At 52.2% G+C, this 17,347-nt stretch overlaps 2 protein-coding genes across 3 annotated transcripts; one reads left to right on the top strand and one right to left on the bottom strand.

Annotated features, from left to right (window-relative positions):
* The first annotated feature begins 435 nt into the window (after positions 1 to 435).
* Sema4g (semaphorin 4G) lies at positions 436 to 13,596 on the top strand. Of its 2 annotated transcripts, XR_007978301.1 has the most exons (16): positions 436 to 491; positions 3,490 to 3,987; positions 4,076 to 4,224; positions 4,448 to 4,510; positions 7,649 to 7,747; positions 7,860 to 7,953; positions 8,097 to 8,210; positions 8,467 to 8,630; positions 8,704 to 8,873; positions 9,034 to 9,178; positions 9,305 to 9,527; positions 9,746 to 9,861; positions 9,953 to 10,113; positions 10,261 to 10,322; positions 12,222 to 13,284; positions 13,413 to 13,596. XR_007978301.1 is itself a non-coding variant. In XM_052185042.1 (15 exons), the coding sequence occupies exons 2-15, from the start codon at positions 3,864 to 3,866 to the stop codon at positions 13,049 to 13,051; spliced, it is 2,514 nt and encodes an 837-aa protein (XP_052041002.1). In that variant the 5' UTR covers positions 436 to 491; positions 3,490 to 3,863; the 3' UTR covers positions 13,052 to 13,596. The 2 variants fall into 2 exon arrangements, 1 of the variants encoding a protein (XP_052041002.1); XM_052185042.1 differs by having other exon boundaries at positions 12,222 to 13,596.
* Positions 13,597 to 16,310: 2,714 nt separating this feature from the next.
* Mrpl43 (mitochondrial ribosomal protein L43) lies at positions 16,311 to 17,317 on the bottom strand. Its single transcript, XM_052185090.1, has 3 exons — positions 17,143 to 17,317; positions 16,942 to 17,048; positions 16,311 to 16,822 (listed from the first exon to the last, which is right to left on the bottom strand). Exons 1-3 carry the CDS (start codon positions 17,271 to 17,273, stop codon positions 16,581 to 16,583), a joined length of 480 nt encoding a protein of 159 aa, XP_052041050.1. The 5' UTR covers positions 17,274 to 17,317; the 3' UTR covers positions 16,311 to 16,580.
* Positions 17,318 to 17,347: the final 30 nt, after the last annotated feature.

The following is a 17,347-nucleotide window of genomic DNA, read 5'->3' as shown; positions in this document are numbered from 1 at the left end:
ACCAAAGGCAGGAGGGCATGGTAAACATGTTTTGCAAGAAGTGAGGTGCAGGTTAGAGAGCAGAGTACAAGACTCTGGGACCGGAGGTTTACGCGTCCCTGCAGTAGGTAAATGGGAGGGGTCTTAGGACCAGAGCAGACCCGCAGGACCAGCCTGTTTTAGGGCGCACGCGGTGGTGAGCCCCCCCCCCCCACCAGGGGGCGGGCGATACCAAGACCGACTGAGCCTGGAAGAAAGGGGACGCCAGGAGCCGTGGGCCTCGAGCATCTCCCACAAATCGGGTCTATTGTGCGTGGTTGGGGGCGCAAAGGAGGGCAGGCACCCTTCCCCGCCCCCCGCCTCCGGCCCGCCTCCGGCCCCCGCCCCACCCCCGGCTCCGCCTCCACCCCGCCTCGCTCCGGCTAGCCGCGGCCCCTTCCTCCCGCAGCTGGTGCCGTGGGGCCGCGGAGCCGCACGTTGCTGTCTCTATGGGCCCGGATCCCAGCGCAAAGGTGAGGGAGGCGGGGAGTGCGGGCGGTGGCGGGGCCGGGGGCTGCAGCCGGGCAAAGCCTGGTCCACGTCCATTCCACCCTCCAAGCTAGGCCAGGCCTTTTTCACCACCGAGACCCCCAATCCCGCATAAAAGGTTCGAGAGGGGCGCGGGCCAGGCCTCGGGTCGCGCAGGGCGCAGACCGGCCTTCTCGGAGTCGGGGACCCCAGCGTGGCAGGGACCCGCGTGGAGAACAGTGTTCCCCTGGATCTGGGTCATGTCTCCTGGCGTCCGGCGGGATCGAAGGAGAGCTTGTCCTCGAGACGCAGCAGTAGATACTGAGGTTAGATCTGATCAAAGGAAAGAACCGTGGACTGTCCAGGATGGTGGAGGGAGGGGACGACGAGGGAAAGACGCCCTCAAACCTGGAGAGACCTCCATCCTGCTGGACAGAGGCAAATACCGCTAAACCCAGGCAGATGGACATCAGGGATGAAGGTTGAGAGCCTATTGATCTTTGTGGGGGGAGATCCTCCCCTCCCCAGTTGTCTCCACCCTAGGATCTAACAGAAGATGATCAGAGTTCAGCGGGCAAGACCTGGGAAGGAACCCAAACTTGGAGTGAAGTGTGGGGCGTGAATTGGAGACCTTGAACCCGCTTAGTACTGGGGGGAGGGGTGGCATGCTCCACCCCCTGGCCATTAACCCGGCCCTCCCAACAGGTTAAGTGGGGCTGAAAGCTTTAGCCCAGTTCTCCAGATCTAGAAATGCAATCTGTGGGGGAAAGAGGGCTGCTAAGATAGCATTTCACCTTCTATTTGCTAAATTCGAGGATCTCCTCCCCCCTGGGTTAGTTAGCCATTCTCCTTTACAGTCACTCACCCCAGGTCAGAATCTGCCGCCGCCCCCCCCCCCAACACACACACACACACACACACACACACACACACACACACACACGGGCGGGGGGGGGGGGCATGGAGAGGCAGAGAGAGAGAGAGAACTGGCCTTGGGAGGACCAGGACTTTCAGGAAAGGCCACAGGATTCTGCTGTGCCGCTCACCCCAGCAGACACTGTCAGCTGCTAAGCCTGCAGCCAGTCAGACCCCTTGATGTGCTTTCTTTATGAGTACTTGTCTCTGCCTGGATGTAATTGCGTTTGAGGACTCAGAACACATGTGTGCACTATGCCTGGCCCACTATCAACAATTTTGTGTGAATGCCTCTATACAAATGTTTTTTGAACAAGACCCTCCTGTTGAATAGGAAGGCAGCTGTCTAGCCCTGCTTGTTCACCTCTGAGGGTTTATGATTCACTGAATGGATAACAGGGAAACACAACCTTATGTGGCCTTGGCCCTGTGTGCTCTCTCCCTCTCCCCTCTTACCCTCTCTCCCTCTCCCTCTCCTTCCCTCTGTGTGTGTGTGTGTGTGTGTGTGTGTGTATGTATGTACACATGACTCCTATAAATGCATGTGTTCTCGGCCCTACACTGTCTGCAAGTGTGTCACAGTCTTGGAGACCCACATGACTCACAATAAATGCACACACATACCATTCACTTCACACTGAGGTTCCTCTGACCTAGGATGTGTTCTTCCTGCCTCACCCTGAACAGACTTCCCTGGCCACAGGACTCCCCCTTCGGTGCTGAACAAACAGGAGGCCCAGCATGTAAACAGGTGTGCTTTCACAGTGAGCCTGGCACCTCCGGCTGCCCCAGCCCTCAAAACAAGAATTTGATGCCCTTTCTGTGGCTCAGAGACTCTCTCTCCCTCTTGTGACAGTGCTAACCTTTACCTCTTGAACAAACCCTCCAAATGCTTGCTGTTCCCCGACCAGCTCCAGATCCCTCCCCTCTCTTTACAGCCAAATGGTTAATATTTGACCGAGAAGGAAAAGGAGAGGCCAGCAACACCCTCTGACCCTGCCTATGGCTGTCTGATGACACTGGGAGGATTAGACATCCTCCACACCTCGCCCAGCCTAGGAAATCTTCAGAAGTCCCCTGGAGATAAGAGGGAGGCCTATCAATCGCTTCCACCTCGGGTGTGGACTAGTCTTTAAAATGTGCCACAAATGGTGGCCACAAGTTTCAGGATCCTGTAGTTAGTTCACTGTCTCCATATAATGCTTAAATCTTTTTTTTTTTGTTTGTTTGTTTTTTGTTTTTTACGAGACAGGGTTTCTCTGTGTAGCCCTGGCTGTCCTGGAACTCACTTTGTAGACCTGGCTGGCCTAGAACTCAGAAATCTGCCTGCATCTGCCTTCCAAGTGCTGGGATTAAAGGCGTGTGCCACCACCGCTTGGCTAATGCTTAAATCTTAACTGGTCTTTCACACCGCAGTCTCCTGCACAGAAATTACACCTGTGCAGCACAGGAACCCAAACTGCACCTCACCCCCAAGCCCCTCATGCCTGTGCTTCCTGCCAGCAGGTAGGTCTAGCAGGCAGGGACTCGCGTAGATGCCCAGCCAGAGGGTGCAGTATGGACTCGCACGGGCAAGGCAGAGATGTGTACCCCTTAGAGAGAAATGCCAGAGAGAAGTGTCTAATTAAAGAGAAATTCCAGAGGGAGCTCTTAGGCCAAGGGAAAGAAAAAAAAACAAAGGGAAAACAGAACAAAATTAACAAAGGCCCATTAACTGACTGCCCAGGCCTTCCAGCAGAAGGCTCCCCCGCAGTCAGCACTGCTAGAGGATCAGGCCTCTCTACCAACTGGGGCCCAAGCAGTCTCTTGACTGGAAGAGAGCTGTTACCCTGGTATAGCTTAAAGCTAGTCTATGGTCTTAAAGAAGACAGAAACTTTGCCACAACCTTCTGCACCAGAGCGGAGCTGGGCAGAACGCTGTGAGTCTTTCCTTCTGTGGGAGTTCTGTGGATGTCCAGTCTTTGACTTGCAGTGCCACCTCAAGTCTGGGTGGTACTGTCCCTCTTAGGCCCAGACACAGATCAAAGGGTTTCCATTTTGGAGGGATTATTTATTTATTGTTTTGGTTTGTGTTTTTTCCTCCTTCAGAGAACAGACTGAGAACTGGAACTTGCCCTGAGGTTGGGGGCAAGGTGACCCCTTCAGTACCCTACAACCCTGCTTCGACCCCACAATGCCCAGTCTCCAAGGAATTTGCATTTGACCCAGAAAGGCACGTGACCCACCCCTCCCTCTGACTTCTTACCTGTGATTCCATGGCCACACAACCCTGTGGCTCCATGTCCCCCCCATTCCAGGATCCTCCATGGCCCCATGACTACTTGATCCCCATGACCTCATGACCTCTGACCTCCATGTGATCACACCCTGGACTTTGAACCCAGTGATTGCTCTTCCCCTCCCTTCCTGTGATTCTACTGGGCTGCCCTTGGGGTCTTGTTGGTCTGAACTTCCCCAGGAAGATGTGGGGGAGGCTCTGGCCCCTCCTCTTCAGCTTCTTCACAGTGACAGCAGTGCCTGGACCCTCGCTGCGGAGACCGTCCCGAGAACTAGATGCCACCCCACGGTTGACCATCTCCTATGACGGTTAGACCCCAACCTTTAAAGACTGTGGTTGTCAGAGTTGGGGACAGGATGTAGCCCCCAGGTGGCTCACTGCCTCTCTTGTTCCTAGAGCTCTCCCAGATTCGGCACTTCAAGGGCCAAGCCCAGAACTATTCAACACTGCTGCTGGAGGAGGCTTCAGAGAGGCTGCTGGTGGGGGCTCGAGGCGCCCTGTTCTCTCTCAGTGCCCGTGACATAGGAGATAGGACTCATAAGGAGGTCAGTCCCTGGCATCTGGACCAACCACAGGGTCTCCAGCTATCCGGAGACCTGGCCCCCAGTCTTCTGACCTCGGGACAGCACTGTCCTTCGCAGCCCAGGGCTCCTTCAGAAATCCACCCCACTTCAGTTCCCCTGTATTGTGGAGCACCACTGTTTGACTCTCTGGGTAGGTAGTGGCTACCGAGGTCAGCATAGCAGTCTGTCCCTTTACTCTCTCTAGATCCACTGGGAGGCCTCCCCAGAAATGCAAAGCAAGTGTCATCAGAAAGGGAAGAACAACCAGGTATGTGTTCTCCCTGTCTCCAGTTCTCCTTTCTTCCTCCTCAGCCAGGGGTGCCAGAGTTGGAGGGGCACAGGTGGAGTGGGACAGATGTGCATCCAAGTGCACAAATGCAATGGGTAGTGTGAGTGGCAGGTCTTAGGGTAACCCTTCGACTATCTGTGGTGTATAGCTTGGCCTGTCACAGTAACTTAATCCCTTTCCCAGGGGGGATCTCAAAGTATAATCATAGCAGTAGGTAACTGCTAATAAGTGACAACTAGATCTAGTTCTAAAATAATCTGATGAAGCATTGTTATACCCATTTCACAGTTAGGAAAAAAACGAGACTTTGCTGGTCTTGTAGCCTAAGTACCTGGTGTTCATGGAAAGACATTAGTCAAATATTAGTCCTTTTTAGCTATAAGGCAGAGTGTCTATGAGGGGCTCGGGGGTCATTTCTGGTTAGGTAACAACCATGTAGAGAGTCTTTTAGTTTTTTTGTATCTATTTTTGAGTTTTTGAGACAGAGTCTTACTGTGTATCTTTGGCTGGCCTGCAACTCACTCTGTAGACCAGGCTGGCCTCCCACCTCACAGAGATTTGCCTGCTTGTGCCTCCCGAGTGCTGGCGTTAAAGCTTGGAGAGATTTTTAAGAATACATATTCTTGGAGCAACGACATGGCTCAGCATAGGTACACACATAAACCCACAAATTTAATAGCTATAAAACAAAAATACATATTCTAAGCTAGTTATAGTGGCAGATGCCTATAATTCCAGCCCTTGGGAGTTTGCATATGTATATGTATGTGTATGTATATGTGTATATGTATAGTGTGTGTATGTGTATGTGTGTGAAACAAAAAGTACACATTCACACTGGACATGATGGTGGCATGTGCCTATGCTCACAGTTGGGATTTAGAGGTAAGAGGATTAGAAATTCAGGGAAAGGGCTGAAGAGATGGCTCAGTGGTTAAGGGCACTGACTGCTCTTCTGGAGGTCCTGAGTTCAAATCCCAGCAACCACATGGTGGCTCACAACCATCCATAATGAGATCTGATGGCTTCTTCTGGTGTGTCTGAAGACAGTTACAGTATACTTACTTACATATAATAAATAAATAAATCTTTAAAAAAAAAAGAAATTCAAGGAAAGCCTTGGCCCCAAACAAGTCTGAGGCTAGCCTGGGCTGTTATCAGATTTTTGTTTCAAACTAAAAGCAGTATACATCCCAAAGTCCACCAACATAGAATTCTGACTCAACAAGTCAGTGGTGTGTCCCTCTAAAATTGTCTATGAGAGGTTCCCTCAGTGCATTGTGGGTAATAAACAGAGGTAGTGGGACAGGTGAACCTAGGTCGCAAAGTCTCATAAATGCCCAATGGAGGGTTTGGACTTTATTGTGACAATGACACTCATACTGTTTGATGCCTTAGTGGCCCTCACATGTGACTCAGAGGTTTCAGGTCAGTTGGTGTACACAGGCCCTAAGATGTGCTGCTCGTGACAGCCGAGGAAGGCTACATCTCTGCTTCCCAGACTACTTTGAGCAGTTAGGTATCAGAGAACATTTCCCAAAGCCTTGTCCTGAAGGATACTCATTTTCAAAAGAGGGACTGAAGTGCTCTAGTGTGTTTGCAAAGGGTGACATTCCCATCCCACAGTACACAGTGACATCCTTAATGCTCTGAGAAGTCACCCAGGAGAGATAGATTGACTGCTTCCCAGCCTCGCTGACTACACAGTTCTTCCCAAGCTGCCTTTTTTCTGCCTTATGGAGCTACTCGAGGAATGTCTGTTTCACCCCACGTGCCATGTGAATTAAAATAGACTGAGTCTAGAGGCAGGAAGAACGGTAGGAAGTTGGGGACATCCTAGAGCTGAATGGGCTGACACAAGGAACAGACATAGGTGACAGCGGGTGATAGCATATGAGTGGAGATAAGAAGGCTTCCATAGATTCCACCTCTGGATAACAGACGGGGATGATCAGAGAGAGCTGGACAGCAGCCTAGGGCACCCGAGGAACGGAGGGGCCAGTGTGACTGGAGTGGATGGAATGAACAGACGGGGAAGATCAGGGGCGTGTGGGCCTGTGTGGGCCCGTGTGCTCGGAGCATTGGTGAGCTGCGGCCATGCCATGGTCTGTTTTACATCTGTGGTGCTTTGGAGAGTGGCTGGCTGGGCACAAGAGGGCACTGACAGATGGACCGTCTCTGGAGGGACACTTTGGACATGGTGTCTACAGGCCCCTTCTCAGGCCACCTGGGAGACAGGAACACATGACAGGCTGTTGACAACAGATCCCCTTGTCTGTTTGAATTTTACACTCTGAGTATCTTTCACTCATTGAGTAAGCGGCTGTTATGAAGAGTAGCATAGGTTAGGAGGGGGTCAGGTGGCTGCTGGGCTAGAGGAAGAGGTAATGGTTGTCTGGACCGGGTGAGAACAGTGAAGTGGCCGAGTAGAGTGGCACAGTGACTCATGGAGCGGGACTGGGTGTGGGGGCAAGGGAGCGGGCTGCAGCAAAGATGCTCCTGGAGCAGAGCAGGGGGCAGAGGGGGGAAAGGCTGGATAAACAGGCTTAAGAGGGATGGTGTGGGCCAGGGGAATGGGAGCTTCCTTTAGGACAATGTGAGATTGACGTTGCTTGAGATAACAGAGAGCTAGGATTTGTGGGAGCTTCAGGGTTAGGGGGAACGTTGCTCAGAAGTAACTTTTTTTCCATAAGTGCATTAGTGTTTTGCCCTACACAGGTCTGTGTGAGGGTCTCATACCTCTTGGAGTTACGGACAGTTGTGACCTGCAATGTGGGTACTGGGAAGTGATCCTGGGTCCTCTGGAAGAACAGTTAATGTTCTTAACCGCTGAGCCATCTCTCCAGCCCCTCAAAAGTAACATTTGAGCTCATGTCAAGCCCCCATTCTCCTGAAATGCTCCTCTATCTTTGAGCTCTGATGGTGCCTGAAAATTAGGCGGAAGGGATTGCAGGAGTCAGACACAGGAGTTGCTGGAAGAATGCTGTCAGGTAATCAGAGCCATCTTGGGAAGTATAGCCTACAGGTGAGGGCAGGAATCAGACTACACAGCTAGACTGATGGAGGTGGCTTATATCTGGGCAGGCGAGTTATATCACTGCCTTTCTCTTTCTGTAGACAGAGTGTTTCAACCACGTGCGATTTCTACAGCGGCTCAATGCCACCCACTTCTATGCTTGTGGGACCCACGCCTTCCAGCCCCTCTGTGCAGCTATTGTGAGTGTCCCTGCCCCTAGCCCTGACTCCTAACCCCAGACTGGCCTGACATTGAGCTGCAGCCCTTGCCTGTCCTCAGGACCACTGACCAATTGGGACCCTTATTCTCCAGGATGCTGAGGCCTTCATCTTGCCTACTAGCTTTGAGGAGGGAAAGGAGAAATGTCCTTATGACCCAGCCCGTGGCTTCACAGGCCTTATCATTGGTGAGCAGACACTCCTGCAGTCAGCCCTCAGCCACAGGATTCTATGATCTGAATGTGGATCCTGTTGCTAGGACTTGCCATTTGTGTATGCCATGTTCCCTATTGCACATGACATGTATTTCATGTGGGGATGTTCGTCCTAGATGGAGGGCTCTACACAGCCACACGGTATGAGTTCCGGAGCATTCCTGATATCCGCCGGAGCCGCCACCCACACTCTCTGAGAACTGAAGAGGCACCCATGCACTGGCTCAATGGTTAGAATGAGGTGCAGGATGATGGGGGTCCGGGGGCAGTCTATTTTTCACTGTTTGTTCGTTTGGGCAGCTGACCATCCCATTTTCAAGTCTGCAGGTGAGCCTGTCCATTCTGCACCTGTGTATTATGGAAGAAGTTTGTGTGTGTGTGTGAGGTGTTGTGTGTGGCTGTGAGGGGGTGTGGCTTGAGGGTGAGATTATGGGAGAGAGCTTAACCTGCTTCATAAGCCCACCCAAATAAACACTCAACCCACAGATGCTGAGTTTGTGTTCTCTGTGCTGGTGCGGGAGAGCAAGACCAGCGCCATGGGTGACGATGACAAGATTTACTATTTCTTCATGGAGCGTGAGGAAGGCTCCAGCAGCTTCACTCAGAGTCGCAGCAGCCACCGTGTGGCTAGAGTGGCCCGTGTGTGCAAGGTGCATATGACACAGTCAGGGGATGGGGAGAGGCTAGACCTCTGATCCTGATCCTGTGTTCCTACCTCCCCAGGGAGATCTGGGAGGGAAGAAGATCCTACAGAAGAAGTGGACATCCTTCCTGAAGGCTCGTCTCATCTGCCACATCCCACAGTACGAGACACTACGTGGGGTCTGCAGCCTGGATGCGGACACATCATCCCACACACATTTCTATGCAGTCTTCACACTGACAACGCAGTGGTAAGCACAGAGGTGGTGGGAAAGGAAAGGAACTGATGTCATTGATGAGCTGGGGAGGGGGAGGGCTGGCTACAAAATGAGGTCAGGCATGTCAAGCTATCCTAGGGACAGAGGGCAGTGTGGCCCACTGATACAATCCTCCACTATGTCTCATTCCTAGGAAGACGCTGGAGGCCTCAGCCATCTGCCGCTATGACCTGACTGAAATTCAGGCTGTCTTCACAGGCCCTTTTATGGAGTACCAGGATGGTGCCCGGCGCTGGGGCCGCTATGAGGGTGGGGTGCCTGAACCCCGGCCTGGCTCGGTGAGCACCCAGGCCTGGACCCTAGGTTGAGTGGACCAAGCTCAGGGGTGGGGTGGGGTTCAGCCTTATAGGAGGGAGGCAGGTGGTGGTGGAATCCTGAGTCTCACCACCCATCCCCCAACCCAGTGCATCACAGATTCATTGCGCAGCCGAGGCTACAACTCATCCCAAGACTTGCCATCCCTGGTTCTGGACTTTGTGAAGTTGCACCCACTGATGGCTCGGCCTGTGGCGCCCACACGTGGGCGGCCCCTGCTGTTGAAGCGCAATGTACGCTACACACATCTCACGGGGACACACGTCCGCACACCTGCTGGACCCACCTATGACCTGCTCTTTCTGGGCACAGGTGCTTCTGACCCAAATCCCTGTTCCCTAATGGCCTTGGTTACTGATGTTTCTGAAGCCACACTGGCTTGGAGTACCCCATGTCCTGAGGGACCACTGCTGGTGGCTGATTCCTCATCTCTAACCTTATGATTCCTGAGCTGTTCCCATTGGGCCTCCTGTTGGGTACTGATTGCATAACACACTGCTGGTTTCTGACGTCTGCCCTTTTCACATCAGCTGATGGCTGGATCCACAAGGCCGTCGTCCTGGGTTCTGGGATGCACATTATTGAAGAGATACAAGTGTTCAGGGAGCCCCAGTCTGTGGACAATCTAGTTATCTCACCGATCCAGGTAGTCTGGCTTCAATATGTTGACAGAAAAAGGTGCTGGGGAGGCTGGGCAGAGACTCGGGTTGCTGACTGACTGTCCTCTCTGCTTCCAGCACAGCCTCTACGTGGGGGCTGCAAGTGGAGTCATCCAGTTTCCTCTGTCTAACTGCTCACGCTATCGTTCCTGCTATGACTGCATCCTGGCACGGGACCCCTACTGTGGCTGGGACTCCAGCACCCACGCCTGCATGGTGGCCACCACCATAGCCAACAGGTCCCAGGGTAGAGGCTGGGCGTAGGGATGGGGTAGATGTGCCTTAAATAGAGGGAGAAGGGAAGAAGGCCCACCAGCCTGTAAGGTAGTATGGTAATCCTAATGCCCATTTCCTGGTGTTCATGAATTTTGATTTTCTATCTGCAGGACAGCATTGGTACAGGACATTGAGAGAGGAAATCGAGGCTGCGAGGGTAGCAGGGATGCAGGTAAGTGGAACTCATGGATGTGTGTGGATGTTTCTGAGCTGCTGTGCTTGGGTGGTTTTGGAGAGTGCTGGATGGATATTTATTTCCCAAGTATAAGTAATGACATAAGCTCAAGACTTGGAGACAGGTGGGGTGAGGCTCACTGATAGAGAACTTTCCTTACTCTCCTTGACTTACTGTGTAAAGGCCTTGGGTTTGCTCTCTGGTGCCACACCACACACGGAGATAGATAGATAGATAGATAGATAGATAGATAGATAGATAGATAGATAGATAGACAGACAGACAGATGAGGGGAGTTAATGAGTTAGTTATGGTTCTATGATCATATCTAAAGTATATGCCTAAGTGGGGGAATATAAGCACAAATAACTGTGATTACTAATTATAGCAACTACAACAAGGTGCAGAAGGTTAATGTGTTTTTCTCCAAACAAAATCACATAGCAGAGCCAATATGTGTAGAAAGAACAAAAGTCAGCAGTCAGAGCTGCCGTGGACTGAGCACTAGGTGCCAAGCACTGGTCTAAATACTGCTGTGTGTTTATTTTCACAACACTCCGTGTGAGCAGCACCGATACCATCCCCATGAGGGACAGCCCCTGAGGCATGGGCAACGGAAGGAAACTGTTCTGGTTACTCAGCTACCAAGCAGCAGATGCAGGATCAACCTGGCCCGAAGCATCACTAAGCAGTGCCATGTCCAAGCTCTTGAGGCAGGTGGGGGGCATGAGGGGAGCAGTGGCACCAAGCAGGGGTCAGCATGGTCAGAGAGTTCAGGAGGAAGAGGCTGGTGAGGTGAGCAGGGACCCTGTTCACAGCGGTGGTCCTCACAGTGTTTTACACCAAGAAGTAGTATGATCAGATTTGGGTTAGTTTTTTTTTTTTTTTTTTTTTTTTTTTTTGCTTTTTTAAAAATCTGGACAGGGTAGCCCTGGCTGTCCTGGAATTAGCACTGTAGATCAGGCTGGCCTTGAATTCAGAGATCTGCTTGCCTCTGCCTCTCAAGTGCTGGATTAAAGGCCTCCCTTATCTATATTTTTAAAAAAATATTTTGAGTGCATTTTGCCCACATGTATGCATGTGCACCACGTGCATGCCTGGTGTCTGTGGGAGGCAGAAGAGTGTTGTATTCCTGGAACTGGGGTCGTGATGCTTGTGCCCAGCCATGAATGCTGGGAGCCAAACTCAGGTTCTCTGCAAGAGCAACAACTGCTCTTAATCACTGAGCCAGCTCTCCAGTTCCTGTGCTCAGATTCTTAAAGCGTAATCTGTTCACAAGCATGTGTTTTCTCCTTCCTACATGTGGATCCAGAGACTGAAATCAGCAGTCAAGTTCAGCAGCTAGCACCTACACTCACTGACCCATCTCCTCAGTCTAGATTTGTTTTCAAGGATCACCTTTAGTTGCAAGAGATTGAACAAGGGCCCTAGAGGGCAGGCAGCAATGGAAGGAGAGAAAGGAACAGGTCTGAGAGTCTCATGAGGGTAGCCACAAAGATGAGGGAGAGAGGCAACGGAGCCTCCAGGCTCCTGATGCAAACTGCTGAGCAGCTGGTGATAGCAATGTAAAGAAAGGACCTGGTGTGGGTGGTGAGTGAAATTTTGGCCTTATTGAGATGCCCAGCACATGGTGAACAGCCAGGAAAGGAAGCTGTGCTGAAGGTAAGATTAGGAGTCCTTTGGTAAATGGTAAGCACTGAAAGCACAGGGGAGAAGAGCTGCTAGAGAGGGAAAAAGGCCCAAGACACGGCCAATATGCATCCTGAGAAGCAGGCACGCACAGGTTTGCTTAGGTGTCACCAATTCTAGACTCTGTGCTTCTAGACAGCTATCTTGCCGTTTCCAATGCTTTCTGGGATAGGCAGGTATTGATCTTTCCTCCCGTATCCTCGCCAGGACCACCACCACCACTCAAGACGCGATCTGTGCTCCGGGGTGATGATGTCCTCTTGCCCTGTGACCAGTTGTCTAACCTGGCCCGAGCCTTGTGGCTACTCAATGGGAGCAAGAGCCTGAGTGACGGGCAGGATGGCTACCGTGTGGGAGTGGATGGGCTGCTGGTGACAGACACACAACTGGAGCACAGTGGCAACTATGGCTGCTATGCCGAGGAGAACGGCCTCCGTATGCTGCTGGCTTCCTATAGCCTCACAGTTCGGCCAGCCACCCCTGCCCCAGCTCCACAAGCCCCTGCCACACCTGGGGCACAGCTGGCACATGACATGAGGCTGTTCTATGTGGTAGCCATTGCGATACTTGGTGGCCTCTGCCTCATCTTGGCATCTTCCCTCCTCTATGTGGCTTGTCTACGGGGAGGCAGCCGAGGTCGAAGACGAAAATACTCATTGGGTCGGGCTGGCCGGGCAGGGGGCTCGGCTGTGCAGCTGCAGACTGTCTCAGGCCAGTGTCCTGGAGAGGAAGATGAAGGTGATGATGGAGAGGGAGCTGGAGGTCTGGCGAGTGGCTGCCTCCAGATCATCCCTGGGGAAGGAGCCCCAGCTCCACCACCTCCACCACCCCCACCCCCACCAGCTGAGCTGACCAATGGGCTGGTGGCACTGCCCAGCCGGCTGCGAAGGATGAATGGCAACAGTTATGTGCTCTTGAGGCAGAGCAACAACGGAGTGCCGGCAGGACCCTGCTCCTTTGCAGAGGAGCTCAGTCGCATCCTGGAGAAGAGGAAGCACACACAGCTTGTAGAGCAGCTAGATGAGAGCTCTGTCTGAACCTAGCCTCCCAAACAAATGCTCTTCCAAGCCAGCCTGTCTGTCCTAGGCTGGGCACTAGGTGCCACTGCCTCCCCAACACATCCACCCTCCTTCATGCTTCCAAATCCATTTCCTTCCAACTTTTTGATGTCTCTGTAGGGCTGGCCAGAATCATGGTTAGCCAAAGTCCCCTCTTCAGTCTCCAAGACACATGTGAGCAGCCCAGGCCCACCGGTGCTCCTCAAAGGTAGGTGCTCCCCCAGAACCAAGTACTCTGCAAACCCAGACCTACTTTCTATCCCTTGACCTAAAGACTTGGGAGGAGAAAATTGTCTTCTTATCCCGTTATCTGCCCAACCTTCCTCTTCTTCTCAGGTAGGGCTCTGCAGGTCCAGATGGCCTCAATGTCACCACCCTCTGCACAGGTGTGTGCTGGGTAGTCCTGAATTCAGACAAGACCTCTCTCTACCAGCCACCTGAGTCCTGCTTCCATTCCCATGTGCACATGGAAGGATGTTTATCAGCTGGGCTGCAGTGTCCTCCTCCTCCTCCTCCTGGGGCATCCTTGTCTCTCTCATCTTAGGTTCAGGCACTCTCCTCCTAACTGTCACCTTGTTATCTATCTATCCTCTTTCCAGCCCTAGCCCCAGCCCCATGTGGTAACCCTTTGGCAGGAGACTGGGAACAGGCCAGCTTGGGAGGAAAGAAGCATCACTCCTCCCTTTTCCTCCTAGCCGTGAGTCACCCCCCCTCCTCCTCTCATTCACATGCAAGGGTGCCAGAGCTCCAGGCATGTCCTTTCCCCGTGCATAAACGGTAGCACATGCGCTTACATTTCCACCCACATGTACATTCTGAGCCTCTCCCTGGCTGCCTCAGTCAGACCTGTGTCTACTAGGTTTGGTCCATGGATATTTCAAAGGAAGATTTCCCTTCCCATTTTTTAACTGTCCTCACTGAACTAGGACAAGTGGCCAACACTGCACTCAATGAGCCAGCTTCCCTCTTAGGGACCAAGCAATTGCTTCTCCTAGAGCAGAGCAGGAGGAAGTAACCTGATATCTTACCTGGCACATGAAGCCCATTCCTGGAACTATGCAAAGGGCAGAGGCTGGGAGTTTGGATGCTTGGCTCCCATTCCTGTCCTACCTCACCAGGGCACTTTCAAGGTCCAAGGGCCTCAGATGTTTCCAGGCCCACATGGGACAATCAACCCTGACTGAGCTCTCCCACTCTCCTTGGGTGAGGATGACTGTTATTTTTGTAGCTGAGAACGTGGAACTCCACAAGTTTTTACTGCCCTCACCCATACCTCTCCCACCTCCACCCCACAATGAATGTATTTATTGTGAGAATGGCTGTACTTCTTCAGGAATGCCCCCCACTCATCACCCAGGTGGGTGGAGCAGGCATGTGATGGAAGTGGGAGCCTGGGCTCTGCCCCTCCTGGAGTTGGCTAATAAATGCCCTCTTTCCCCACAGCTTTGAGTGTCTGCTTGATTTAGACTGGCTTTACCAGCAGGAGGTTTCTGGCTTATGGAATAGTTGCTCCAGAGATTTCTTCATCTAGGGTTGGCTTTGCTCCACATGAAAATATTTACATAAGGAATGAGATCTTCTGCTTCTGCCTTTGCTGAGCTGGGCAGGCACAGAGGCCAAGGGTTAGGGACTCATTTACTCACTGATGAAGCTAAGGGGGACAAAATCAGAGCAGCTCAAGAAGTCACACAGACTCCCAGCCTTTGCTCCTGGCCCTCTTCCTCTGGCTTTATCTTTGCAGATAGGGAATCTCACTGTTGCTCAAGCTGGTTGCTCACTCTTGGATGTGTGCGACTATTGACACACACTAAGAGCTCCTTGCTTTAAAAATGTGCTGTGTGTGCACACATGCTTGAACATGCCAGGGTACACATGTGGAGGTCAGAGGACAACTTCAAAGAATCTGCTTGCTTCTTCTTCCACTATGTGAATTCTGGGGAGCAAACTCAAGTGGCCAGGCTTGCCAGTGATTGCCTTTACATACTGAGCCATTTACTTACTGATGATGCTAAGGGGGACAAAATCAAAGCAGCTCTGATTTTTTTTTTTTTTTATAAGACATGGTCTTATTGTGGAGCCCTCACTGGCTTGGAACCCTCTAGGTAGACTAGGCTGGCTTTGAACTCCTCTATCTGGATGCCTCTGCCTTCCAAGTGCTGGTGACTTAAAGTGGTACCACCACACGAAGGCCCTCTCCCCTTTCCCTCCTTGACTCCCTGCTGCTGGATACCCTTAGAGACCAGGAACCCTGGAACCATCACAGATGGTCACTGGTTGCCTTGTGGTTGCTGAGAATTGAACCTGAGGCCTCTGGAAGAGCAGCAAGTGATCTTAATGCTTGAGCCATCTCTGTAGCCCTTGCCTGACTAAAGCAAGCCTGGAAGATCCTTTGCCAGCCCTTGTGGTCCTCCCCAAGCTTTTCGGCAAGTCCCACTTCTCCATCTAGGGAGCGACTCGGGCTCAGTTGTGTGGGGGACCTGCTCTGAGACACTGAGCCACACTGCCTTTGACACTAACCACTGGAAGGTTTTATTAAAGTATGACTTATGCTTAAAATATGCATACATTTTGAGCCAAGCACCTTTAGTCCCAGTACTTGGGAAACAGAGGCAGGCAGGTCTCTGTGAGTTTGAAGTCAGCCTGGTCTACATAGCAACCCTGGACAGCCAGAGCTACATAGTGAGATCCCACATCTTGAAAAAAAAGTACAAATTTTTGAATTGTGACTTTGAGAGGCTAGAGAGGCTCAAGTGGATAAAAGCCCTGACTGTTCTTTCAAAAGACACAAGTTCAATTCCCACCGTCAACATGGGGGCTCACAATTGCCTGGAACTCCAGTTCTAGGGGACCCTATACTGTCTTCTGGATTTCACCAGCACTGCATGTGCATGGTGCACAGAAATACAGGCAGGCAAAACCCTTATGCACATGATAATCAATTTTCAAATATGGTCTTCGGTGAGTTCAATGACTTCGGTTTCTTTTTCTTCTTTTTTCTTTTGAGACCTGGCTGTCCTGTGACTCACTCTGCAGATCAAGCAGGCCTTAAACTCAGAAATTCACCTGCCTCTGCCAACCAAATGCTGGGATTAAAGGCATGCACCACCAACGCCAGGCTGGACTTCAATTTCCTAAACTGCACAGAAACATGGACATAAGGTGCCTCGCCCAATGCCATACTGAGCAAGAGCAACAGGACTTTCCGTGTCCTTCAGAAGACAACCTTCAGACTCTTCACTGTGTTTTGAAATCATTATTATTTGTATTTCAGAAAACAAGGTCCTTGCACAACAAGTGTTGTACACGTCTCACATCTCAGCTTGCAAGGCCAATTGAATCAGAATTAGGGTATTCACAAGGTCACTGCACCTAGCTACAAGTGGGCAAAGGAAAAAGCTCTTCTTTAACCCGGGCCACGCCCCGGCTGGTAGGCTCCACCTACTTGGCCTGAGCTTGAAATCCGAAGAGGAACCAATCCTAGCACTTTCATGGTCCAAAGCCAGGTTCTCTACTGTGCTTGTATGGAAGCTGGAGCAGAATCCTGGAGTTCTCTGGGCCGCAGCCTGTGGAGGGCAGTCCGTTTGTTGGTGAAAGGGTGCCACTGGCCCTGGATGCTAGGGTTGTCCGTGTGGAAGGGCTTGCGAATGCGGATCACATCCAAGCCGGACTGGTCTGCCAGCTTCTCCACCAGCGACGTGATCTCCTCCACCGACTTGTTGTTGACGTTTTCCTCGCGTACAGCCCCATTAACTGGCAGAGGGACGTGGGAATGAGTGGAAGCCGCCAGGTCGGAAGTCAAACAAGTAGAACTCAACGGGCAAGCCGGGATCACCCCCACCCCCGCCCCGGCCCGGCCCGGCCCCACTCACGGTATTCCGCCACTATTCTTGGCATGGTGCACGGGCGCGGGTTCACGTATATTACGACTCCTGGGTTCCGTCGGGCGAAGTCGGTTACTTCGCGTTCCACAAACTCCCTGCGAGACCCAGCGAAGGTGAGGACGGTGGCCCGAACCCAGGCCCACCGTTCCCGGCTTCCCTTTCCGGTCCTCCCGCTCCCGCGTGCCTCACCTGGCGCCACGGGACGAGGGCGCATCCCGACTGAGGCTGAGGCTGAGGCGCTGCAGCTGCTGCACGTAGCGACCTAGACCATTATGGAGGACGCTGGTCAGAAAGCGGCTCGGAGTCCCGCGGCCGGTCATGGCTACCGTTAGCCAGGATAGAGCTGGAAGGCGGGACTAACCGTCGACTTCCGGTTCCGGGGGCTTGGACTCCC

This window comes from Apodemus sylvaticus, chromosome 1, assembly GCF_947179515.1.
Source record: "Apodemus sylvaticus chromosome 1, mApoSyl1.1, whole genome shotgun sequence".
Classification (NCBI taxonomy): Eukaryota; Metazoa; Chordata; class Mammalia; order Rodentia; family Muridae; genus Apodemus; species Apodemus sylvaticus.
Note: the sequence above shows the minus strand (reverse complement) of the source record. Positions and strands in the feature narration are given on the sequence as shown.

Excerpts from the sequence above, each read along its gene's own strand:
- Sema4g (XM_052185042.1), top strand. The coding sequence starts at position 3,864 with ATGTGGGGGAGGCTCTGGCCCCTCCTCTTCAGCTTCTTCACAGTGACA. Across the intron at positions 4,511-7,648 it reads AGAAAGGGAAGAACAACCAG|ACAGAGTGTTTCAACCACGT; the intron begins GTATGTGTTCTC and ends CTCTTTCTGTAG. Across the intron at positions 9,528-9,745 it reads CCTGCTCTTTCTGGGCACAG|CTGATGGCTGGATCCACAAG; the intron begins GTGCTTCTGACC and ends TTTTCACATCAG.
- Mrpl43 (XM_052185090.1), bottom strand. The coding sequence starts at position 17,273 with ATGACCGGCCGCGGGACTCCGAGCCGCTTTCTGACCAGCGTCCTCCAT. Across the intron at positions 17,049-17,142 it reads CCCTCGTCCCGTGGCGCCAG|GGAGTTTGTGGAACGCGAAG; the intron begins GTGAGGCACGCG and ends TGGGTCTCGCAG. Across the intron at positions 16,823-16,941 it reads AAGAATAGTGGCGGAATACC|TTAATGGGGCTGTACGCGAG; the intron begins GTGAGTGGGGCC and ends TCCCTCTGCCAG.